This window comes from Gopherus flavomarginatus, chromosome 4 (genome assembly GCF_025201925.1).
Source record: "Gopherus flavomarginatus isolate rGopFla2 chromosome 4, rGopFla2.mat.asm, whole genome shotgun sequence".
Lineage (NCBI taxonomy): Eukaryota > Metazoa > Chordata > Testudines > Testudinidae > Gopherus > Gopherus flavomarginatus.
This window is the reverse complement of record NC_066620.1, coordinates 120,944,012-120,969,970: the sequence shown is the minus strand read 5'-3', so window position 1 is coordinate 120,969,970 and position 25,959 is coordinate 120,944,012. Positions and strand designations below refer to the sequence as shown.

Sequence of the window (25,959 nt, the reverse complement as noted above, 5' to 3'; positions counted from 1 at the left end):
CCAATAAACAATCATTTTTCTTACTTATAAATGTTCATTTTAGACTATCTATAATCATTTTCATTTAGTGCCATTATTTTTTCTTAAAACTAACATATTACATGTTGTTGTTAGGTCCACAAATAAGGGTCCAAAACGTTCTTTACCTCTTATTACCTTATTTCTCTGTTAGCTTTACTCTCTCATTTTAGCCTCCAACAAGTCTAGCCTGCAATGCGCTGAGTGCTAGAGCTGGGCTGAATAACAGATTTTTCAGTTTGTTGGCAATTCCAAAATGCATAAAAAACTTGTTTCAGGTTGACCCAAAACACAATATTTTTGTTTCAATTCCTTATTTTATATTTTGGCAAACCAAAAAGTAAAAAAATTCATTTCAGGTTAAACAAAATGCTTTGACCTGAAATATATGTTTAGATTTTGAGCATTTTTAAACACTTTAATATGTTAAAATAAAATTGAAGGAAATTTCAAAATTGCAAAGTGTTTCAGTGTCACCAAATCTACTTTTTTTCCCCCCCTATTGCACAGTTCTGAGTGCCCTCAACTCCCATCGTGCTCAGGTGAGGTTCACAATAAGGAACAGTCTCTATCTAACAAATGTATATATGAGAAAGAGGCAACATCTAATTTCATTATTTTCTAGTGTCACATTAATTACGAAGAAAAAAGAAACAAGATTACCCTGTATAGTGGAGTCAGAAAATATTCTGGCATTAGCATAAACTGAAGCAAATGTGCAGTCTGCCTCAAACTATGTACTAACAATCTCCATTCTTGAATACACTCGCACTTAAATGGGCCCCAGCTACCATTTTACACTAGTGCGTATAGGTACACAGAGTGGTGTCCTGACGAACTTTCCATTTTTAGTTAAGATGCTAAATTTGGATACTCAGCAGAGGCTAGTGTACAGCATAACATCAGAGAGAAAAGAAGCTGTGGTTTTGTTAAATAGGTGGGGTGGTTGGATACTGTTTTATAGACATTGCAATACCTCCACTAAGGAGGAGACTAAATTAGGAGAGTGGCCTTGTCAACAGGCACTGGAAGGAGAATGACTTTCTCTTCACTCTGAGCTATTTTACCGGCTACCCATCACAATTGAAATAAATGCAATGTAAAGAGGTTACTTTTTTGATATACATAATGCATAACTATTGAAAGGTGGGATGGGAAATTAGTGTTTCCAAACATAGTTTACTAAATGTAGAATAGAAATTGAAGACCAAGCTAATCTAGGCCATCCCCTGCCACTACAGAATTTTACCAACACACTATGAATGCATTGTTCTGCCTTAGTTTTAAAGTGTACAAGTGATGGGACTTTCACCATTTTCTGTAAGAAATAAACTACATTTGAAAACAGTATTTATAATAGTTCACTAATGTAGGTTTCCCTCAGATCCATCTTGAACAAGCCTGGGGGAGTTGATCTGGATGGAGCCTAACAGAGTTCCCATCCTTGTGACTAGTACTTGACTCCTAGCCTTGCAGTTTTCTTCAAAAATTGTTTTGAACACAGTTTGACCCTGTACGCACCAGCCATCTAACAGTGTTCAAGATCAGTGTAGTGGAAATTATGTGTAACCCCATTTTCTTAACATTTTCTAAAAGTGAAATGAAATAGGCCTTTTCACACAACTGAAGGAGTTCTATTTGAAAAATGTTTTCTTAGTATTCAGTCTAAATTTTCTGTTTAATTTTATTGTATACCTATTTTTAAACTTTATACTGTACATGTATTCTTCCATCTTAGTGAGCAATACTAGAAATGAGGAGCTTTCGAAAGCCCCACTCCTGCAAAAACATAAGATTTAACATTATGTATAGCTTACATGGGACAGCTCATGTGCATAAATATTTTCAGGATTGGGGCCTAAATCTGTGATTGCTGACTAACTTCTGTGTTCTAGACTGGATGCCCATTGGCATATTTTATATGTTTAATTTCAATAATTTGGTCCTAAAGAGTCACTGGCAACTTAAAAAAAAAGTGCTTTTTTTCTTATTATTGTTACTTTTAGCACATAAAATGACTATAACTGATAGAAATGTGTTCCTTTTTCATTTTATTCACTTTGTGCATTTAATAGCACTGCATATAATCACTTGCATTGTTTTCACTACAGTCATTTCCCTCTGTGGTTTGTGTGAGTCTTTCACATAGCAATAAGAGAGAGAAGTGAAAAAAAACCTGTGATTGTAAAACAACCCAAGCTGACAGTGACACTCAGTAAAGTGTCATACATTATATTACTTTTAAGGAACACTATGAGATTTTGAAAATGTTGCCATCAAATGCCTAAGTGACTTATGAAAATGGAATGTATGCTCCTAGGTCACTTAGGGTGCAGATCCTCAAAAGTAGTTGGGCACCTAACTTCCAGGGGAATTAAGCACCTGAATACCTTTGAGGATCTGGGCCTTATGCTCCTAAATCCTACTGAAAATGTTTCAGTGATTTAGAAGTATAAGTCCCATTTTCAAAAGTGACATAAATCCATGCTGCCACATTTTAAAAGTGCCTAAAGAGAGAGAGACATGTGCCTAGTGGGATTTTCAAAAGCCCATTTTCATTGTGGGAGTTAGGAGTCAAATTTTCAAAAGTGCATAAGGTACTTAAGAACATAAATCCCATTTTTAAATGTGCCTGGGGACCTAACTATTTTTTGTAAATAATTCCAGGTACATCCACCTCTAAGTCCCCTGCCCTGCTAGTTAATCAAATTTTCTTTAAAAGAGGAAAATCTATTCCCTGTTGCTGAGTGAAAGACTGGGAAACTGACTATGTGAGGAGTATAATCAAATAGGTGGGGGGGGGGAGGAACAGCAATGTATTCCTCTAATCTCTTTCAGTTACAGCCATTTTAGGTGTTACTTGTAACAATAATAAATAAATAAAATCCTACAGGAGTGATTTATAAATTGGTACTATTTCTGTAACACATTCATTAAGAAATCTTAGAATTCATGTATCAGAGGGGTAGCCGTGTTAGTCTGGATCTGTAAAAGCAGCAAAGAATCCTGTGGCATCTCTTAGTCTATAAGGTGCCACAGGACTCTTTGTTTCTTAGAATTCATGTTCAGTATGTCATTAAACAAAGATATGTCCTTTAGGTGGCTTAAAATAGATTGAGAAAGCAGGTACCATGCCAGCTCTGCTCCCTGCACAGGTCCCTTGTCAGCAGATGGAAGACTTCTGTACAGAAACACTCTTCTGATTTTTTTTAAATCCAAGCCTGGGGGATTCTAGGGCTTCCCAACTGTTCCCACTCAAGGCCGGAGTGACACCCCCATGGTGCAAGCACCTGTGGGGCGGGGATGGCGGCGAGGCCGGGCTGCCTGTTCTAGGTGAGCAGCACTAGTGTTGCACGTCGGCTCGCTCCCTTCTCTGCTAGGCTCTGGCCGCCAGGGGGCGTGCGGCTGCGGCTCCTGGACTCCCTGGGAGGAGGCGGGGGCAGCGGGGAAAGAGGTAACTAGAGGCCGCTCGCGGCGGCTACCGCAGCAGCGCTGAGCTCCCCGCTGGGTACTTCAGTGCAGGTGGGTGCCAGGCAGCCGCTCCTTCTCAACCTCGTCCCGGCCTTACCGTCTCCTGGACGATGGAGGCGCAGCAGGCACAAGGTTAGTCCCTGGGCGGGCAGCAGCGTCCGCAGGTGGCGAGCTTTGGGGGCTCTTCTGGGGAGTCACTTTGTATTTTGCTCTCTTCCCTTTTCCCTCCTGGTGCAGCAGGTCCAGGCTCCAGAGGGGGGAACTTTCATTCCCGGGGACCCAGGGGCATGCAGCTCAGCCTTGGGGGCTCTTTTTGAATAAGGGATGCTCCTTAGATTATGGAGATTATACAGCCTCTCTGTCCCCACCCCTGCAAACAAACCGACAAACCCCCTCCCTGCAAGTAAAGCAACTTTGAGTGAGCACCTGAGGCCCGCTAAGGGAGGTTATTTCTGGTGTGTTTGTGTTTCTTTTCTTGGGGGAGAGGGCCCTAATTGTGCCCCCCTTAACCCAACACTACAGGTTGAATGTAGAAATAGTTTTGAGTTGGTTTAAAACAGAATTGGAGAGATTTGGGTTGATTTATGTGAGGGGGAGGATACCAGGGAAATGAGATTCTCCTAAAGCACTGACTCTGTTCCCTCTCTTCTCAGTGTTAAAGACCTTTCTATACAAGAAATGTGTTTTTGTTTTTCTTTCCTTCTCGCTATAATCCTTCTGCATTATCCTATACTGTACTAAATATATTAGAACATGCTACTTACCTTGCTCTGCAGCTTCCAGACCGTTGTGTGGCTTCCTTTATTCCTTCCCCCAATCTGTTTCACAATTAAATCATTTGTACTTTAGTCTGTCTCTTATTAATCTGTTCACTGGAACTTTAAAGGTAAATAAAACCCTGTTAGCCAAAATACAAAGCACATCCATATTTTCTGTGTTTGGGGGATGGTGAATGAAGCCTATCTGTTGAATAATTAAAGATTTTATTTACCTCTTAGAGATTAAACAGTTCTCAAAGTAAATTGTGGGCTTTTGTGTCACTAATGACATGCTTGTTTAAAAGCATCCCTGGGGTGGTGGGGGTATTGCATCTCTCTCCAAGGCTTTGTAGGGATTCCTGTATAACAGGATCCAGAATGTAGAGGGTGTCCTGATAGCTCCTTGAAAAAAATCTCTCTCACCATCTTCATGTGTTCTGGTTCCAGATCTGTTTCTTCTGGGATCACCATTTTACAGTCTTGCAACTCTAATTTCTGCTTTTCCTTTCACTACTTCTGTGCGTCCCCATAGATACAGTAAATGTAGTACAGCAGCATATTACCAGAGATCTTTTAAAAAGCAAAGCACTATGTTTATTTAAAACTTTATATATAAAAAGAATCCTCTGTTTAAACTAGAGCTGTCTCGTTCACAGTTCACTTCTTTCTGAGCTTTCTCCACATAGAGAAATTATAATCCTGATCTTGTGACAATACCAGTGCATGTGTGAGTTGCACACAATAGGTCAGATCATGCTACTGGTTTTTAAACAGAGCTCTTGACTGAGGTCAGTGGGGAGTTCCGTTTAAAAACTGATCGCATAATATGTCCCAAGATATTTTTGTTAGGTTTTTATTTATACAGTTTTAGTTAGTGTTAGTTAATAAATAATCTTACTGGTAGTATTTAATTGTATTAATTATCTCAAGATCCAGTTATATAAAGTATAATTTACACTGGATGAAATTCATCACTGTGCAGAAAGTTTATTTTGAAGGCTTATGCAGGATTTAAAAGGTGCCTGGGGCCAGCATAAGGCTTTCTGCACAGAGTTGAATATCACTCACCACCTAACTCCCATTGGCTTTTTTGGGAGTTGTGGACTCTCTGCATGTGGCAGGGCAGGGCTCTTGAAACACAAGGGCGAGTACACCTCTACCTCGATATAGCACGACCTGATATAACATGAATTTGGATATAACATGGTAAAGCAGTGCTCGGGGGGGCGGGGCTTTGCGCTCCGGCAGATCAAAGCAAGTTCGATATAACACGGTTTCTCCTATAACGTGGTAAGATTTTTTGGCTCCCAAGGACAGCGTTATATCGGGGTAGAGGTGTATTATCATTTTGCTGAGAGTGGCATGTTTAGAAAACACGATTTAATGGGGGTGGACAGAGAAATGGAAGGATGAAATTTTACTGAAGTAAATATAGGTTGCATTGATACTTAGCAGAATTATATTAAACAGGTGTCCCAAAGGAAGGCAAAATGTTGGTTGTGAACAGGATTGTATGTATTTTCTTGAAGTAACATAATGGGGAATTTGGCCTCTGTTTAGTTTTTAAAGCAAAGAGTAAAATGTCATTGTAGATACATGTTTGGTGCCTGCTGAGGAGCAGGAATTCTCAAATAAAAGCATGTTCTGTCAGCTGCTATTACAGAAAGCTGATTAACGAAATTAATGGATTTATATAGCTCAGCTCCTGGACTTTTCTAATGCTTTACATTGAGGCTGCCATGTAATGTAGTTTATTTTGGATCCCTGTTTCCTAAATGTATCTTTCCAAATACCATGTTAGGTGATCCTGTTCTTCAAAGAGCTTGTAGGATTTGTGTAAACTGTCCAATTTGTCAATTCCACAGTGAACTATTTTCTCTCTAATTAATAAGGTTATGTTCATGGGACAGTTTAAAAAGTTAGCGCAATCATATGTATTGCTAAAGTATATTTCAGCCAGCAGCTCTTCATAGCATCCCCCTGCTGCCTTTGCTGCCACAGAGGAGACTGTCCTTATCAAACTGGTCTTTTACTATGCCGATTAGTAGTGTGAATGCATGTTGGGTATGGAGATATATCAAGCCACTTCATGTTGCTTAGTTTTGTTCTGTTCATGATTCATTTTTAGCCCTGAGTTTTGTCTGGGTCTTAGTGCACAGATACCTTTTTCATAACCAGAATATAAAATGCATTGCAGTTAGTTAATCAGAAAACAAACAGGTGTGGGATGCCCCAAGATTTCTTTTTAGGTTATATTTTTCCACTGTTTTCTCACCTGTATCTTTTGTGTCTCATTCTCCCTCAGGACAGTGGCCACGGTGTTAACATCACTGGAAGATTTATTTTTTTTAACGTGCAAATAGGTCCCATGCTAAAGCTTCATGGGACTCATATCTGGAAATCTTTTATTCTGAGATCTCCCTCCTCTCTGTCTGACCTAACTCTGAACCCTCATTACTGCAGTTATAGACTTCAGTCTAATCAGCAGCAGAGAGAACTGAACCTCCATGCTTTCAGCACAGTAGGATTCAATTAAAGATACTTAAATACTGGCCAGAAAACTGAGTATTTTTGGTTATATTTTCTTCTGTAGTTTTTCAGAACATTGCTACTACTTTGCTAGTTACCTGCTATAGCTGTTTACTTTGAAAAATCCATTGAATTCAAAGTAATCTGATTAATCAGATCAACATGCACTGCTGGGGGGGACTACATTATGACTGAAAGAAAGGTAAATGCTAAAAATTTGCAAGCACTCACAAATGCCCCATTATTTAACAACTTTCAGGAAATTAAATGACTCTTCACCTGTTTCAAAAATTTGTGCCATTTTATGTTGCCACAGTGTGGGGTGACATAAATCAGTAAAATGTGCAATAAGTCAAGAAATACATACATAGCCCTCTTCTGCCTCCACCCCCCCATTCCATGTGTATTAATATAAAATGTAGCAGGGAAAAGGGAGTTGGGCACCATCTTCAGTCAACCTGTAAATCTGTTATTTGCAGACTTTCTAAATTAAATTCAGACTTTCATGAAAATTCACAAAGCCCATCAAAACTTCAAAAAGCCTTGTTATTAATAATTATTTGCATTGTGGTAGTCGCTGGTAGCCTCAGCTATGCTCAGGACTCTTATTTCATTAGGCACTGTATGAACACGTAAATTAGTCTGTGCCCCAAAAGACCTTACAAACTAAATCCCTAATCCCATGCTTGTCTTTAAGCGCTAAAGAAGTACCATTGACTTAACTTTAAGCACACAAGTAATCTCATTTAAGCACACACAAGCATTTTCAGGATTGGGGCCAAGACAAGACAATGGGAGGGAGGATGGGAGAAATTATTATTAAAATACATAATTAGATCCTTATTTTCAATTTAAAGAAATATTTATTAAGAGCCCACATAAAACTAGAAAGAGATGCAGGTTTATTCAAATAATAAACATCATCATAAAATACAAACCTCTTCCTTCTCCCAGTCTTTGAGCCTCTGTCTGCTTTTATCTTTCATCACTTGCAGTCTGAATAAGCATAGGGTTGATGCTGGGAACGTCCCATTCAGTAACAGCAATGCTAAGTGCTGAAAATACCATAGAATTCTTAATACCTATTTTCCAAATAGTCTGGCTTCAGAAATAGGCATATTTTCAGAGATCAAGGAGTAGGGTGACCAGACAGCAAGTGTGAAAAATCGTGATGGGGGTGGGGGGTAATAGGAGCCTATATAAGAAAAAGACCCAAAAATCAGGACTGTCCCTATAAAATCGGGACATCTGGTCACCCTATCGAGGAGTCTGAGGAAAGGGACTTGTGTCTAGAGGGTCAGGCCTGCTTAGCCACCTACAGTTCCCCTCATGCAACACCAATCTTATTGTTTTGTTCCAACTCAGTTCACCTTCCCATCCCAAGATCCTAAATCTCCTGAAATTACACTCTCACATGAATCCCTTCTGTCCCCTCCCTAAACTGAGCAACCTACTTTCCCTTCTCTCCTACTTCTAACATAGCTTGTGCATAGTCCTCTACCTCCACTGTTCTCTCTTGGTTTCTTCTCTGATGGGACTTTTTTTCTAGTTCAGCTGTGTGCAGTTTGATGTCTTCTGGCATTGTATATGCCCCAGAATCTTTTGCACAGGCTGCTGTGGCACTTCCATGTAAGCATCTTGGCAACTGATGCAAAAGATTTTTGGGGTACATGAAGGTACTAGACAGGAAACAAGAAATCCCCTTCATAACACAAGCAGGATAAGAGCATGAAAAAAATTGCACTAACTACAGTGAGGTGCTGTCTGAATTTTAAAGAGGAGTTTCCTTTAATATTTGCCAACTCAGCTGGTGATACATGTGACATCCCCTGGGCAGAGGACTCTCCTACCCCTGTTGTTCTCTGTGTTCTCCTCACAACACACAAATCAATTCCATCCTCTCTCTACCCACAACCTATTAATTCAATATTCTTTTCTCACCCCCAAGTGCATCAATCCTTGCACCCTACCTCTCTAGACCCATCGTGCTTCTTGCCCACCACAATATCTCATGGAGGTTCTAAGTTGCTCACCTGACCTGGCATCTCTCTTCCTTACAGCAGTGGTGGAGGTGTCCTGTAGCCTCTGGTAGGCAGGGCAGCCATCTCACAGCTCCCATCTGTTGGTCAAGTATGCAGTGAGAAGTGGGTCCCATTTGGTGGTGGTTTTGAATGTCTATTGGAAAACTTTCTCATTTAGTTCCTGAGGTGAATGGGACTCATTTAGTTCCTGAGGTCAGTGGAGTGGCAGGTTGGCCTGCCGCCACTTCTGCCTCCTCCGCCGCCGCCTCCTCCTCCTCCTACTATCTGGAGTGACTGGTAGAAAAAGATGTGAGGACTACAATGTGCCTCTCCCTGTACTCCTAGCAGTGAGGGTGGGCTTTTGAAGGGAGTGCCTCTTGCAGCAGCTGTTGTGGGTAGATACACCCTGGCCATGGCAACTGCCTGAGGGGACTAAGCCAGCTGCTACTCCCATTTCCTAAAGAGGACTGGAAACTTTAGCAAGCAGAGCTGGCCATAGCGTTTTTAAGCAATCTGCAAAACAGTTTTTTTTGTTGCCCCAAATGTAATCAACCCTGTGGACAATGACCATCCTATTAGGAACAGGGCCTGCCTGAGGAGTGAGAGAGCTGGTGAAATCCATCTTTGAGAGACATCCCAACCTTTACAGACATGTTATATAAAGTGTGCATAGTGTGTGTGAGAGAGAGGATAGTGAGGGTATCTAGCTTCCCCACCCAGCCTCCTGATGCAGAAGGCAGCCCCCAGCTACTTGTTCCTTTTAACCTTTAGTGAGTGATTTACATTCCTGAGGCTACTTTCATAAGGAAGAAGGCTGGCTATACAGGGGTTTTGTCTGGGTTTTAATGAATGCTGAGATTTCTCTTCATGGGGCTGAGAGGTCAGCTCTGTTAACCTTGGGCATGCATGATTCCCTGTGAGCTCTCTCTGGCTCCTCATTGCCTAGCCGAGTGGTGGGAGAATTGAAAAGGGAAGTGGTAGTTAGCATATTTTCCCCTAAAACTGGATGTCTTGACTGCTGTGTTAGTAACATCACATCACATGAAAATGAGGTGAAATCAGTGGGGTTGTGATTTATAAGAATTGAATTTTAAAATATTCATCAAGATGGCCTAAAGCCTGAGATAGCTGTTCTCTTATCTTTGTACAACTCAGAGGAAAAAATAGAACTAGAGCAAGATGCCAGTGCTTATCCTTGGATTTCAAGTAAATAAATGTCAATAAACCAAATGCAGTACTTTTTCTTGCAAGCTTTTGAACCTGTGCAGGCTTTTCAGCATGGCTAAGGCACTTGTCACAGAAGTAAGTTCAATTTTCTGAGGCTGAAGAAATTTGAGCGGGATAATGCCAATCCTAGGCAATAAGAATATAATGTGGCTGGATACCAAATATAAACAGACTCCCCCCATTTTAAATGAATTGCCAGTTATACAAGACTTTGCAACTTTGCCAATTTTATAAACAAAGATGATGGAGAGAAACAGAATGCGCTCATAAATGCGGGTTGTAATTGTTCTCTGGTATTTTATTATTACTTTCCACTGGGAATATTGATCATAAGAGCTCTTTCTGGGGAGGCAGTGCAAATATACATGCTCAATCAGTGTAGTTTAATAGAAAGCTTGCTTCATACCCAACTAATGTGCCTTACAAATCAATAAAGTATAGAAATGTTAGCGCTCAGTGTTTTGAGGAATTTTGTTTCAGGCCTCCTACTGCTTAAAGGTTGATTACAACAGAGCAGGTTTGATACTAGAATGCAAAGCAGTAGAAATATGTGGTTATGTTGTAGATGGCAGTATTTAAGAATTTTGAGTGCTTGTTGCTTAGCAGCATATTTGAAGGTAGAGTATTCCGGGAATCTTGGTTTAGAAAGAGCATATTCAATTTTCTGTTTCAAAAAGTGCCTGAATGGAAAATTAGATCTCTTATTTAACAGACATATTCTGTTCAGTAATATAGTAAAGGGGCTTGATCTGGGTAAGCTGGTTTTATTTGACTTTATTTAAATCTCATAGTAAAAACAGTAAAGTATACACATAACAGATTTAATTTAAAACAGTAACTATTTCTTTTGTTACACTGTGCCTCTCTAAAAGTGGGCTCTTTGCTCAAAGAACTTGTTGAATGAATCTGGCATTGGAATGGGAGTCAAAAGGTCAGCAAATCAATTACTGACCTTAAATATGACTATGAGCAAGTCACTTTGTCTATATGTGCCTTAATTTTCCTATCTATAAAATAAAGCCATTTGAGTTCTATGGGTGAAAAGCAGAACATAGTGACTGTATTATTATTGCAATTACATTTTTATGTCCAGGATACAGTTACATGTCATAGAAGATGTGACCAAGGTGTGATACAGTCTCTGTCTCAGATTCAAAATCTTTCTTTTAACTTTGAGAGGGTATTATATCCTGTATGTTAGTAGAACATTAACCGCCCCCTCCCTGCCCTCAACCTTCTGCACTGATCGAAAGTAAGTATTGAGCCACACTGCTTGAAAATTCTCTTACCAGCAAGTTCAGCACATGGGCAGGGAATGGGCGTGCATGCTAAAGCATGGTTTTAAGTGTGATCTTCATCATGATAAGCTCTTAGGATCAGATTTGCCTGCACATACTCTCCTGCTTGTCACCTTTGCATATACACATAGTGCTCCCAGAAAGCTATTTTTGAAGGTTACTTTTGTGGTTTTTTTATATACAAACTGTAATTGTTCCAGTAAAAGGGAGTGCTGTATCATGTATTCCTTTTTATTTGTAATATGACAGAATTAAGGAACCCCACTCATGGACCAGGATCCCACTGTGCTAGGCACTATACAAACATGAAACAAAGAGATGGTCCTTTCAGGAAAGAGCTTACAATCTAGGTAAAATCTGTGTATGATCTCTAGTTAGTTAAGAAAAACCTCACATTTCTTTCACTGTACAAAAAAGGCAAACTTTAGTGAAGGAGTGCCTACTCTATTCCACATCTCTCGGCGGACCAGGAGTGGCTTTATTAACTTTAGCCAGAGTGCTGGGTTCAGGAAGTGGAGATAACACTGTGCCATGGATCAAGCTGACGGTTCTGAAGGAAAGACAACTGACATGAAAAATAATTTGAGCTTATTTATTTTTAATAAGCTTGTCTTACTACCACCCCGATATGTTTCGTTATGCCAATATTTTTGTTCTCCACCAATTAATCATCAATATTCATACAGGTAAACACTGTGTATTGTATTGGCTTTCTACTAGAAAGCGATCTCCAAATGAATTTTTCATTGCCGGCATAATTATAAATCCGTCTCAGAGGCAGTAGTTTGAGCATTGGCCTGCTAAACCTAGGGTTATAGCTCAATCCTTGAGGGGGCCACTTAGGCATCTGAGGCAAAAATCTGTCTGGGGATTGTTCCTGCTTTGAGCAGGGGGTTGGACTAGATGACCTCCTGAGGTCCCTTCCAACCCTGATATTCTATAATTCTATCTAGTGGCATTATGATATTTTCTGTCTTCTTATCTATCCCTTTCCTAATGGTTCCTAACATTTTGATAGCTTTTTTGACTGACTGCTGCTGCACACTGAGCAAACGTTTCCAGAGAAGTATCCACAATTACTCCAAAATCTTTCTTGAGTGGTAACATCTAATTCAAGCCCCCTCATTTTGTATGAAGGGTTGGGATTATGTTTTCCCATGTGCATTACTATAAATTTATCAACATTGAATTTCAGCTGGCATTTTGTTGCCCAGTCACCAGTGTTTTTAGATCCCTTTGTAGATCTTTGCAGTCTGTTTTGGACTTAACTATCTTGTGTAATTTAGTATCACTGGCAAATTTTGCCACTTCACTGTTTATCCCTTTTTCCAAATCATTTATGAATGTGTTGAATAGGACTGGGCCCAGTACAGACCCCTGAGGGAAATCACTATTTACCTCTTTCCATTCTGAAAACTGACCATTTATTCCTACCCTTTGTTTCCTGTGTTTTAACCAGTTACTGATCCATGAGAGAACCTTCTCTCTTATCCCAGGACTGCTTACTTAAGAGCTTTTGGTGAGGGACCCTGTCAAAGGCTTTCTGAAAGTCTAAGTATACTATTTCCACTGGATCACCCTTGCCCATGCATTTTTTTTACCCCCTCAAAGAATTCTAATAAATTGATGAGGCATGATTTTTGTTTACAAAAGCCATGTCAACAAGTTGTGTTCATCTGTGTCTGATAATTCTGTTCTCTAAGGCCTTGTCTACACTACAAAGTTGCAGCGCTGGTGAGGGGGTTACAGCGCTGCAACTTAGGATGTGTACACACCTGCAGGGCATTACCAGCGCTGCAACTCCCTGTTTGCAGCGCTGGCCATACACCCGGTCGTGCCTCGGGTGTAGAGGATCCAGCGCTGGATCACCAGTGCTGGTCATCAGGTGTAGACACTCACCAGCATTTTTGTTGACCTCCGTGGAATAAGCAGGTATCCCAGCATACCTGAAGAAGCCTCTCTGGTAATCAAGCAAACTCCACTGCCCTCCAAGCAGGTCTCCTTCCCCGCGGTGTGCTTTGGCGTTCCCTGACCCCCCCTCCAAGCAGGTATCCAGCCCCGCGGTGTGCTTTGGCGTTCCCCGACCCCCCCCCCTCCAAGCAGGTCTCCTTCCCTGCGGTGTGCTCTGGCGTTCCCCGACCCCCCCCCCTCCAAGCAGGTCTCCTTCCCCGCGGTGTGCTCTGGCGTTCCCCGACCCCCCCTCCAAGCAGGTATCCAGCCCCGCGGTGTGCTCTGGCGTTCCCTGACCCCCCCCCCCTCCAAGCAGGTCTCCTTCCCCGCGGTGTGCAACAGCGCTGCAGCGTGGCCACATCTAACACCACTTGCAGCCCTGGTTGCTGTAAGTGTGGCCACTCTGCAGCGCTGGCCCTATACAGCTGTACTAATACAGCTGTAACAACCAGCGCTGCAAAATTGTAGATGTAGACATACCCTAATATTCTGTAGTTTCAGCCAATTTCCCTGGTACAGAAGCTAGGCTTTCCAGCCTATAATTGCTGGGCTTGCTTCTGGTGCAGAAGCTTATTTAAGTGGTGGGTAATGTTCCGCAGTTAATAGTTTTGCAGCTTTGTATTTGAGTTCCTTCAGAACTCTTGGGTGAATACTGTCTTGTCCTGGTGACTTATTACTGTTTAATTTATCAATTTGTTCCAAAACCACCTACTGATGCCTCAGTCTGGGACAGTTCCTCGAATTTGTCACTTAAAAAGAATGGTTCAGGTGTAGGGAATCTCCTTCGCATTGGCTGTAGTGAAGACTGATGCAAAGAATTCATTGAGGGTATGTCTACATCTACAATTTTGCAGCGCTGGTTGTTACAGCTGTATTAGTACAGCTGTATAGGGCCAGCGCTGCAGAGTGGCCACACTTACAGCAACCAGCGCTGCAAGTGGTGTTAGATGTGGCCACACTGCAGCGCTGTTGGGCGGCTTGCAGGGGGGTTCGGGGAACGCGAGAGCAAACCGGGGAAGGAGACCAGCTTCCCCGCGGTTTGCTCTCGCGTTCCCTGAACCCCCCTGCAAACCGCAGGGAAGGAGACCTGCTTGCACGGGGGTTCGGGGAACGCGAGAGCACACCGCGGGGAAGCTGGTCTCCTTCCCCGGTTTGCTCTCGCGTTCCCCGAACCCCTGTGCAAGCGGGTCTCCTTCCCTGCGGTTTGCTCTTGCGTTCCCCGAACCGCCCTGCAAACCGCAGGGAAGGAGACCTGCTTGCTCGGGGGTTCGGGGAACGCGAGAGCAAACCGCAGGGAAGGAGACCTGCTTGCACGGGGGTTCGGGGAACACGAGAGCAAACCGGGGAAGGAGACCTGCTTGATTACCAGAGAGGCTTCCTCAGGTATGCTGGGATACCTGCTTATTCCACGGAGGTCAAGAAAAGCGCTGGTAAGTGTCTACACTTGATTACCAGCGCTGGATCACCAGCGCTGGATCCTCTACACCCGAGACAAAACGGGAGTACGGCCAGCGCTGCAAACAGGGAGTTGCAGCGCTGGTGATGCCCTGCAGATGTGTACACCTCCTAAGTTGCAGCGCTGTAACCTCCTCACCAGCGCTGCAACTTTGTGATGTAGACAAGCCCTTAGTTTCTCCACAATGGCCTTAACTTCCTTGAGTGCCCCATTAGCACCTCAAGCGTCCTGTGGCCCCACTGACTGACTGGCAGGTTTCCTGCTTCTGTACTCTTGTTCTTACAAAAGAAAAGATTTGATGTTTAGTTTTTGAGTCTTTGGCTAGTTACTCTTCAAGTTCCTTTTTGGCCTGCCTAATTATACTTTTACATTTAACTTACTAGAATTTATCCTCCTTTCTATTTTCCTCAGTAGGTTTAACTTCCAATTTTTAAAGGATGCCGTTTTTGCTTCTAACCACTTCACTTCACTTCACATCACAAATCGACTTATACGCAATTGGTGATTCACTATAAGCCCCACATCCTTCTCTGCGATACTACATCCTCGCCAGTTATTCTCCATTTTCTGTTTGTGCATTTGATTTTTCCTTCCAAAGTGCACTACTTCGCTTTTTACTTTTTGAATTTCATCTTGTTGATTTCAGATCAATTCTTCAACTATCACAGTCGTTTTGAATTCTGATTCTGTTCTCCAAAGTGCTTGCAACTCCTCCCTGGTTGGTGTCATCTGCAAATTTTGTAAGCATATTCTCCACTGCATTATCAAAGACACTAATGATTAGTGTGACACCCAGCCCCTGGGGGATCCCACTATATACATCCTTCCAATTTGAAAGCAAACCATTGAAAACTACTGTGTGCGCTTTTTCAACCAGTTATTCACCCACTTTGTAATATTTTCATGTAGCCCACATTTCCATAGTTAGCTTACGAGAGTGTCGTGTGGGACAGTGTCAAAAGCAGTACTAAAATAAAGATGTATTATGGCTACAGCTTCCCCTTATCCAGTAGGTCAGTAACCCTGTCAAAGAAGGAAATTAGGTTGGTATGGCATGATTTCTTCTTGGCTAATCCATGGTGGCTATTACCTATAACCCTATTGTCCTCTGGGTGATTAAAATTTGATTGTGTAATAATTTGTTCCAGTAGCTTTCTGTGCATTGAAGCTAAGATGACTGGTCTATAATTCCTTTATTCCCCTTTTTAGAGGGAAAGTACTGTTTGCCCTTCGCCAGTCCTCTGGAACCTCATCCGTCCACCATGAGTTCTCAAAGATAATCATTCATGGTTTCATGATTGCTTCAGCTAGTTCCTTAAGGACCCTAGGATGAATTTCATCAGGCCCTACTGAATTGAATACATCTAACTTATCTAAATATTCTTTAACTGTTCTGGCTTGTGTTCTTGCCCCCATCTTGTTAATATTAATTATGTTAAGCATCTGGTTGCAATTAATCTTTTTTAGTGAATACTGAAGGAAAACAGGTAATAAATACCTCAGCCTTCTTGGTGTAATTCATTATTAGTTCTTCTTCCTCTCTGCAAGTAATGGGACCTACACTTTCCTTTGTCTTTCTCTTGCTCGTGATTTATTTATAGAACCTCTTTTCCTTGCTTTAACTAGCTGTAACTCATTTGGTGCCTACGCCTTTCTGGTTTTGTTCCTATGTGCTTGTGCTGTTCTTTTGTAATATGATGTCATATGCTCAAGAAAAAGGAATTAAGATTTGGATTGAATCGTCTCTGGGTGGTTCTGTGCTTGCAGTTCTTACCGCACAAGCTGTATCAAGAGAATCCTGGTTTCATGCTTGCGCATATTATCTGCATGCTTATCAGAACAACATCAATCAGTAATGTCTCACAGTAATGGAGACATTAATATTTCCCTATACTGCTTCCTGTAGAGTACACTACACTACTTTTTGTATTCATAGTTTTAATCAATGTTTAATACTCTCTTGGCACCTTGAAAACCCTTTTCCTTATTCATTTCTGCCCTCTCCCTCTCCGGCAAATTTTGACTTAGTTTCTCCAATGTACTGATTGGAGCTCATGTTAATATTGGCTGTTCTGGTATATTAATGCTCGCCACCATCATCTTCTAGGATAGAGATTCCCAGACTGGGCTACAGGGATTGTGCTGGGCTGTAGCTATCACAGAGAAGTTATATGATCGTGAATGGAAAGGAGGTAGTCCATGTGAATGGAAGAGTTCCACAAAACTGTCTATAAAGATATTGCCCATGCTATGAGAGTTTGGCTGTCTCTATCCTGAAACAGGGATAGGCAGGACATAGTTTCAACCCACTGTTGAATGGTAGCAGTGCTCAGGACCTTAAAACATGGTTTCCTGTTATAGGAGAAATCAGTGCCAGAGTCTGGCCAGGCATTTTCTCTGTGTAATTTATTGTGTTCACACACATGTAAATTTATAAATTTAAATTTTCACGTTTGTGCAAAATTATAGGTCTTAAGCATTTTTTTCTGTTTTTTTAATCAATTTAAATTTCCACAGTTGCAGGGAAGTTGAGGGGTCAGACAGGAATTATTTAATGACAGTAGCCATTGAGACTCAAAAAGTTAAAGGTATATAACCGTTAAGACACCTTGTCAAAACATACAAAGCAAATATCCTTAAATCAGACTTGAATTTAATGTTCGCAAGCAGCATTTTTCTAACTTTGCCTGCTTGTAATTTTCTATTATTGATGGACACATTTTTGTTTGGTTATGTGAAACTGATGTTTAGACACATTTACCAATAGCAAGCTAATCCTCCCAAGCCTACATATGCACCAGTCCTTGAACAGATTTGGTATGCAAGTGAACCACTCTTTCAGAAATCTCAGCAAAAACACTGGTACCTGGTTCTCAGGAAGCAACCAGACCCCCAAAATTAACTGTAGTTACAGAGATGAAGGCAGAAAGCAAAGTCTGCTGTTGCTTGCCTCACAAAATTAACAACAATGCATCATGTCTTCAAAGTCTGGACCATTCTTGCACAATAAGAAAAAGAATTTGTAAAATTAACAGTGCCAGTTAGTAACGCCTGCATAAAAATATGGATGTTACAAGACAGCCTGCAATGACTTAGTGCATGAAGTTTCAGAAGAACTTCTACATCAGTGAAGATTCCCTACGTCTACTATAGGTTGCTAGGTACAGCTTGGGACGCACTCTGCACCCTATATTCACCATAGTAATGTGATTATCATAATTGTGTTGCATCTTGATTATGTGACATCTTTTGTGTGGTGTCTATGGAAAAGTTATGATTTGTGGAATATGATTATTTTTTTATATGAAGTTATGAATATTGACTGATCTATATTTCAAATGTGCTTGCTCTGGGTAACACCCACAACAATGAAGAAGCTAGACAGTGCTAATGGCCCATCAGTGGAAACAATGGGCCATGGAAAAGGCTTGTCTTCACCTGGGGACCCTTCAGACAGCCTGTGAAATAACGGCTGCCATGATCATCACACATGCAGGGGCATTTGTCTAAACCACATGATACTAAACTCCATCTTGATACCTGTATTTTTCCACAAACTGGGCTGGGAAGTTGGCTTGGAACAAAGGTGTTTCTGCCATACGGAAGAAACTATAAATAGGGGAAGTGACATCACCAAGGGGCCTCATTCCCTCTACAACTCAATACCTGGAAACACCTGAGAAACAAATACTGAACTGCAGGAAGTGCTGGTCCCAGTCTGGAAGAGAGGATTCCTGCCTGTGTATAAAACATCTGCAAACTGCTTGTAGTATGTAACAGGGTGAGGTATTCTGATTCAAATCGTGTGTAGAGTGTAAGTTCTAGATTGTAGTTTTGTTTATTTGCTAGGTAATCTACTTTGATTTGTTTAAGTGATAGCAATCTATCTTTCTGTAGTTAATAATTTTTTTTAACTAAAACAGTGTGGGTTAAGTAGGGGGAAGTCTCAGTTCAGTTAACAAAGGCTTTGTGCATATTCCTGTCCACATCCAGGGAGGGAGTGGACTGGGTAATAACTCATATATACTGATCAGGCGTTTGATCAGGGCAGGATGGTACAGCCAGGCTGGGGAGCTGGGGGTATTTTGGCTGGACCCTCTATTGTTGGTCCATGCAGTGGCTGGCAGAGCATTCATGAACCCAGCTTGGTGTGGCCTCTGCCTGTGGATGTTGATGTGAGTGCAAGCTTGGAGGGCTTTGCAACTTGTCACAATGTCAGTATGAGGGGGAACCCAGATTGGTGAAACAGAGGGCTCAGTTGTACTCCAGTTCCAGGTGGCACCCTTTTGGGGAGGAGGAAGACTGTCACACAGCTGCAGCTTGATTGCTACTCATATCTCCTAGAGCTGTTATAAGTGTAGTTAGCTTGTGCTTTGATTTTAAATGTGGGGTTTTAATCACAAAGTCACTTCTGTCGTCAACGACTTTAGCTCCCCCGCTGTCTGTGGACCTTGCCCATAAGTCCCTTGTGAAGGATAACTTTATTAATTTAGGAACAGATAAATAGCTCTTAGCTATCTTACCAAACAGCCTTTTAACCCTAGGGGTGGATATCACCCTGTTGCAATTTTGAAAGAAAAACCAGCCATAAGAATTTCATTGCAAATTCATAAAAGGCAAATTTAATATTACTCAGTTCTAGCTGACGCTAGTTATTGTAAATCTCACTAAACTAAGTACAGAACAGTACAATTATCAAATCAAAATTAAAATTGGAATTTAATTAAAGTGTCAATTTCATGCTTTATTGTCAGTTGACTCAATCATTGGATGAATTCAGTCAAGACTTAAATCAAGAAGTCAACATAACACATGATCAATTCTTATACATTACTATCCCAGGAAACCTTATGAAACTGCACCTAGACTCCTTCCAGGTGACTCTCTTCCTGACTAATCTAGCCACCGTAGAGTGTGATTAACAACTTCTAAGGCAGGTGTCGGCAACCTGTGGCATGCGTGACAAAGATGACACGCAAGCCTTTTTTTTTTTTATAATGGCACGTGCAGCAGCATGCTATTAAAAATCCTGCCCAGACCAGCCTGCTCTTCTCCATCCTCTGCCCTCCCACGGGGGCAGGGGGCGGAAGCTAGGTTCTGCCGGCTCCCCTGCCTCTTCCGGCAGTGTGCTGGGTTCCTGCCCCTCCTCCGGCTCTCTGTCCCTCTCTCCCTTCCGGCAGGCCGATCAGCTGATGGCCTTTGCGAGGGAGGGGTCAGGAAGGAGCAGAGTCAGCCTGCTCGCTGCTCCCTTGGGAGGCAAAGTAGAAGCGGGAGCAGTGCCTTGGGGAGGGGGGAAGCGGGGGCATATCCCCTCCTGCCCTGACACCCCCTCACACACACCCATCCCTTTGCCCTGAGCCCTGTGCCTGTACCCTCCCCTGAGCCCCCCCCCACACACCCAGCCCTCTGTCTTGAGCCCTGTGCCCCATGCACATACACACTTAGCCCTCTGCTTGACTCCTTCATCCCAACATGACCCCAGTCCTGACTCTGGCACCCCCACACATTGCCAGGCCCTGATACCTGCACCCCCTCACATACCCCCAGCCCTCTGCCTTAACTCTTGCACCCCCCACATACCCAGCCCTCCCATACCCCATGCACCCTCCACATCCCCGCCCCCACCCCCATCACCAAATGGGAGCTGCCCAGGTAAGTGCTCCACACCCAAATCTTCTGCCCCAACCCTGAGCCCCCTCCCTCATTCTAGCTCCTGGCCAGACCCTACACCCCAACCCCCAGCCTGCTCTTTCACACTCAGCCCTGTGCTCAGTGCACTCCCACTCTCAGCTCAGTGCAGAGAGAGAGGAAGAGAATGGGCCAGAACCAGGGAAAAGGGCACTGTATGTGGGCAGGACTGGGACCCCAGACTGGCAGCAGGCTGAGCGGGTCCAGCACCCGGGATCCCATCTGGCAGGAGCTGGTGGATGGAACCCCTGAGCTGATGGAACCCCAACCGATCTGGAGTTCTGGCTGATGGACCCTTGCCCGCAAGGGTCCCGGACGCAGGCCCTGCTCAGCCTGCTGCTAGCCTAGGTGAACAGAACCCCAGACCAGCAGCGGGCTGAGTGGGCTGGCAGCGTAAGATCATGTCATAAACAGGTAGTTAAGGATTAATGTCTCTTTTACCTGTAAAGGGTTACAAGCAGTGAACCTGGACCACCTGACCAGAGGACCAATCAGAAGACAAAATACTTTCAAATCTCGGTGGAGGGAAGTCTTTATTTTGTGGTGTTTCTTTGTCTGTTGTTCTCTCTGGGTTCTGAGAGTAACCAGGTGTACCTACAGGCTCTCTAATTTTCTGTTCACATAGTAAGTACCAGTAGAAAGGCGGTTTAGTCTTTTTGATTGTTTTCTTTATTTGCAAATGTGTATTTTGCTGGAAGGATTTTAATTTGTATTTATGCTGGGGGGAAGGCTTCTCTATAGTGTCTATAAGCTGAAAGACCCTATAACCTTTACCATCTTATTACAGAGACAACTTTTTACTTTTTTCTTTCTTTTATTAAAACCTTTTCTTTTTTAAGACCTGATTGATTTTTTCCACTTGTTGAGGCTTAAGGGAATTGAGTCTGTACTCACCAGGGAATTGGTGGGAGACAGGGAGAGAGAAGGGAAGGGGAAAGGTGGAATCCTTCTGTTTTAGATTCACGGAGCTTGAATCTGTATTACCTCTTGGGGAGGGGAAAAGGGGGGGGGGAAAGGTGCATTTCCCTTTGTTTTAAGATCCAAGGAGTTTGAATCACAGTGATCTTCCACGGTAACCCAGGGAGGGAAAGCTTGGGAGAGGCAATGATGGGGGAAAGGGTTTACTTTCCTTGTGTAAGATCCAGAGGGTCTGGGTCTTGGGGTCCTCTGAGAAGGTTTTTGGGGGACCAGAGTGTACCAGGCACTGCAAGTCCTGGTTGGTGGCAGCACTACAAGATCTAATTAAGCTTAGGGGGATTCATGCTGGTACCCCATCTTTTGGATGCTAAGGTTCAGAGTGGGGGTTATACCATGACGGATCAACATTTTAATTTAATTTTAAATGAAGCTTCTTAAACATTTTGAAAACCTTGTTTATTTTACAATACGATAGTTTAGTTATATAATATATAGACTTAGAGAGACCTTCTAAAAAACATTAAATTAAAGTGAATAAATGAAGGCTCGGCACACCGCTTCTGAAAGATTGCTGACCCCTGTTCTAAGCACAGAGTGGTTTCTGCAAACCAGGGTGACATGAAGTGATTTAAGATAGAACCTACTTTAGAATTAGAATATGTATATGCTATTTCTGTAACATACATATCCCAAAAGTGCTGGAAAAAATCAATAATACGAGTGGCAAGAATTTTACAAAAGGAACAAACAGTTACTTGGAGAAGAGGTTGGCTCTTAGCTTGCTGATCTTCTAAGCATCAGAATTAGAACCTGCAGTTTGGGGACTCTGTGATATTGTCTCTCTCCTTGGTAACTTATTCTGGCCAGTGGGCTTCCTCAGTCACTTGGCTGGCATAGCCTGTAGTTACCTTGGTGACCTTATTCTTGGTGTTGTGGTGGCCCAGAAAGATCATGCCGCCTTGCACACGTACCTGGATTTTTACGGTTGTGATTCCAGTTGTCTCCACCCAATGGCACTTCCTCAGAGAACTTCCACGTAAATCAGGGGATCACAAGTCTCGTATCCTGGTAATGTCCATTCCAAGTTGAGGTTGGGTGAGCTAGTCTTTTTGGTCACTCTGGAAAGCCTAGTCTCTTACTGACAGTTCTGTAACAACATATGTTGCCAATGGCAAACACAGATGTGTTCCTGATACCAGACTCTGTGTTCTTGGGGAACCAGGGTGCAGTATCCAGCCTGTCTCATGAAAGACTCCCCCCTCCACCCCTCAGCCTCTGCTTAAACCAAAAACCATCAGAGAAAAGAACTTGCAGAGAGCAGTGAAGGGCATTGGGAGACACACCTAGACCCCTCCTGACAAGGGTGACAAGATTAAGACATCTCAATTTGCATACAGAATGGAGAACCAAGAACCACATGGAATTCTGGGACTAGAAAAAGCAGGGAAATACTGCATCATGGGAATCTCTGCTCCAGATGCTAATGAACCTAGGCCTGCACACACCCAGCGCAGCAATTATCAGACCAATTCTAGTAATGAATCCTTAATTGATATCCAAATAGTAAAGCCGCCCAGTTGCATTGTGAGCTCCCTGAAAGAAAACATCACCCACAGCCAAGACTGATCAGCTCCTTTTGTCTAGTCTAAAGAAAACCCTCGAGTTATCAGCCTCACCTATAAACAAATCTATTGTTCTCCCTTGAACAATTGTATTTTCTCTACAAAAATTCCTACTCACTCTCCAGTCAGTGTTCTGATGCTCAGATCCAAAGTCTGCACCAGTTCCACAGGGACTCACTACTTTCCTGACTGATTGTGCTGGGGACTCTGCCTGCCTCCTGCCCTCAGGACCCTCTGCTACCAGCATCATCTGGGAACACCGACCAGTTCAAGCTTCGGGAGTGGTGAGATCCCCTTCCTCTCTCTCTTTCTCTTTTCATTTTTCCTTTCTACCTTAGGTATTAACCTTTAATAATGTATGTTGTGTAGTTATCACCTGTATTCAATAAATAACTTGTATGGTTAAGCTGGTTGCTTCTCTCTCTTTCTGAACTTTACTCTTTTGTGTTTTTAGCTTCCCCCATTTACTCTACAGCAACGCTTCTTTTACCTAAGCTAAAGATCCCTGCAGTGCCCAAAATACTGTGGGGTTTGCTCATCAAGTAGGTTACTGCCAGTACAATTGTGCTGTGAAGGTGGGGATAGGGACGTGCTGAATCTGGGACACATGAGGGTAACAGCTTGAAAGTGCTGCTTGACCCAGTCCATGGAGCCCAGGGGCATATGAGGAGAGTCAGCTTGAAAGTGCTGCGTCATCCAGCCAGCGAGTCCAGGGACATATAAGGGGTCAGCTTGACAGTGCTGATTGACCCGGTCCGCTCAGACTTGCTCTGTTAATGTATGTGTGGGTGGGTGTGTGCTCATCTGGTTTTGGAGCTGGGGAACCTAAATCCTGCAGGATAGCTCCATTGGGAGGGGACTTGCGGGAAGGGAGAAGTAGAGCTCCATATGAACACACAAGTGACACAAGCAGTACATTGATAGAATTACAGAATCCCCTTCCCCAGAAGAGTAACCCGAATGAATGAGCCTATCCCAAAGTAATGGGCAAATCTGGTAACACTCCAAAAATATGAAAAACATGGGTTCCACAGGAGATGATTCCATGAATATGGTTTGGGCCCCCACTCCTGTGTAGAGGTACAGATGGGTTATGTTCCTCCAGTATCCTACATGTTCTGAATGTTTAATGACTACTGTCAACTCTTACATCCCTCATATTTCCATTCATTCACTTCATTCTCTCAGCATAGCTGACAAAATCCTGGACATTTTACTAGTAGAGAATTGGAGAGCACTGGGTGAAAGGTTTTATCTCTTAGAAAAAGTACTGTCAGATTCTATTAATAGAAACTTTACTTAAGCACAATTCATGTGCTTACTTCCCATGGAGGTCAATAAAGTTACATCAGTTTGAGTCATTTTGGGCCACACCCTCAGCCATCTGTACATTTTGAGGTTAAAACTCCTCCCCTGATGGTTTTCCCTATTTTAGCTCCTAGCTCCCACAATATTCATACAGCTGTAGTCTAACTTCATTCTTTTCTTTAGTTCTTAATTTGTTTTATACAAATCATGCTGATCTGTCACTTAAAGAAACAAGCTGATTTGCAGAGAGCAAATCTATCTTGTAGCACAATGGCACCTATTTTCTCATCTCCCATCATTCACTTCATCTTTGCTGTTACTGGCTATAGAAAAGAAAATGACCTTTCCATTTGTGACGTGGTTTTTCTTTTTCCCTAACCTTTTAGGAAGTTGTGAAGAATGATTGATTAATAACACAATGAATGGTACAATACTGTTGTTACTTTCACTATTGATATAGTGGAAAGAAACCTCTGCTGGCTTTGAACTGTTACAGTGTTTCACAACAATTGCTTTGTATTATCATACCTACAATTTAAAAAGCAAAGCCATCTTTGTTTCTTCAGGCAGCCAAGAATATTATACTGGGCAGAGAGCTAGAAGTGATTGCATAAGATGTTAAAGTCCAAGCCTGACTAATATGTACACTGAATATTTCAGAAAATGGTTGTAGTTGGAGGGTTAGATCTTGGGTTGAAGTCTGGTAATTATTTTTTCATAGGTAATATGTGCTCTTTACTACAGCTGGAATTGTGCTGCTTTTACCCACTGAACTGCCACTTGATTTATCTGTGGCAAGATGGGCAAACTCTTTGAGTGCATATTGCATCTTAGCATAGAGGTCATGTCATGGAGTATGTTCTGTTGTTTGTTATTGCACAAGCTATCTTCCATTAGGGATGGAATAACAGCCCTCCGGCATCTGCAGCAATTCTTTCCATAGGAAAACAATATTAGGAAAGTATTTTAATCTTTTAATGTGACTTTGTAGCTGCAAACGAAGACCAGTGCTTGCATACTGTGACCAGCAAGTTAGCCAGGGACTACAAACAAGTGTTCCACAAACCATAATTTGAGAACTGCTAAGCAATGATATTTCTAAAGCTATTTCCAGATTAGGGCTAGATTGTGCTGCTTAAAGGAGCACTAAGGCATGTTCTGCCTTAAGAAGACACAATGCCTCCTGGAGCATTGAGCGCACAGAGGCTACACTCCCAGTCAGGGCCGGCTCTAGGTTTTTTGCCTCCCCAAGCCCAAAATAAAAAAACTCACCTCTGAGAGCGCAACTGCCAAAGCACCTCCTCCCCCCCACCAAAAAAAAGAAGTGACTGGAGTGCCACCCCTGGAATTGTACCGCCCCAAGCACGTGCTTGGTTTGCTGGTACCTAGAGCCTGTTCTGCTCCCAATTCTAGCCCTTATGCAACTAGCCAGTGCAGGGAGGAAATTAACCCCAACCCCCACCCTCTTTAAGGTAGGAGGCATCCCCAGCGAGTAGGGGCAGACCAGTCCCTGCCTTCTTCAGAAGGCTGAGGCTGCAATTCTGCTTGATTCTTACAGGGAGTGAAGAAAAGGCTTCTTATATATTTTCTCCCATGTGCACCTGTGCACAAGCCAGAAGGAACCTGGCTTTTGATTTTTCATCCCCTACACTTGCTTCCACCTCTGCCTTCTTTCTCTTTTCCGTTCTGTAGGTA

The 25,959-nt window shown here is 42.6% G+C and overlaps 1 protein-coding gene across 2 annotated transcripts in view; it reads left to right on the top strand.

Moving 5' to 3' along the window:
• Positions 1-3,482: 3,482 nt before the first annotated feature.
• Positions 3,483-25,959, top strand: part of TPD52L1 (TPD52 like 1) — an 88,228-nt gene continuing 65,751 nt past the window's right edge. For both annotated transcript variants that reach the window (XM_050949922.1, XM_050949921.1), the window contains exon 1: positions 3,483-3,621. In XM_050949922.1, coding sequence (XP_050805879.1) covers positions 3,600-3,621 — 22 coding nt within the window. In that variant the 5' untranslated portion in view covers positions 3,483-3,599. The remainder of the gene's footprint in view (positions 3,622-25,959) is intronic.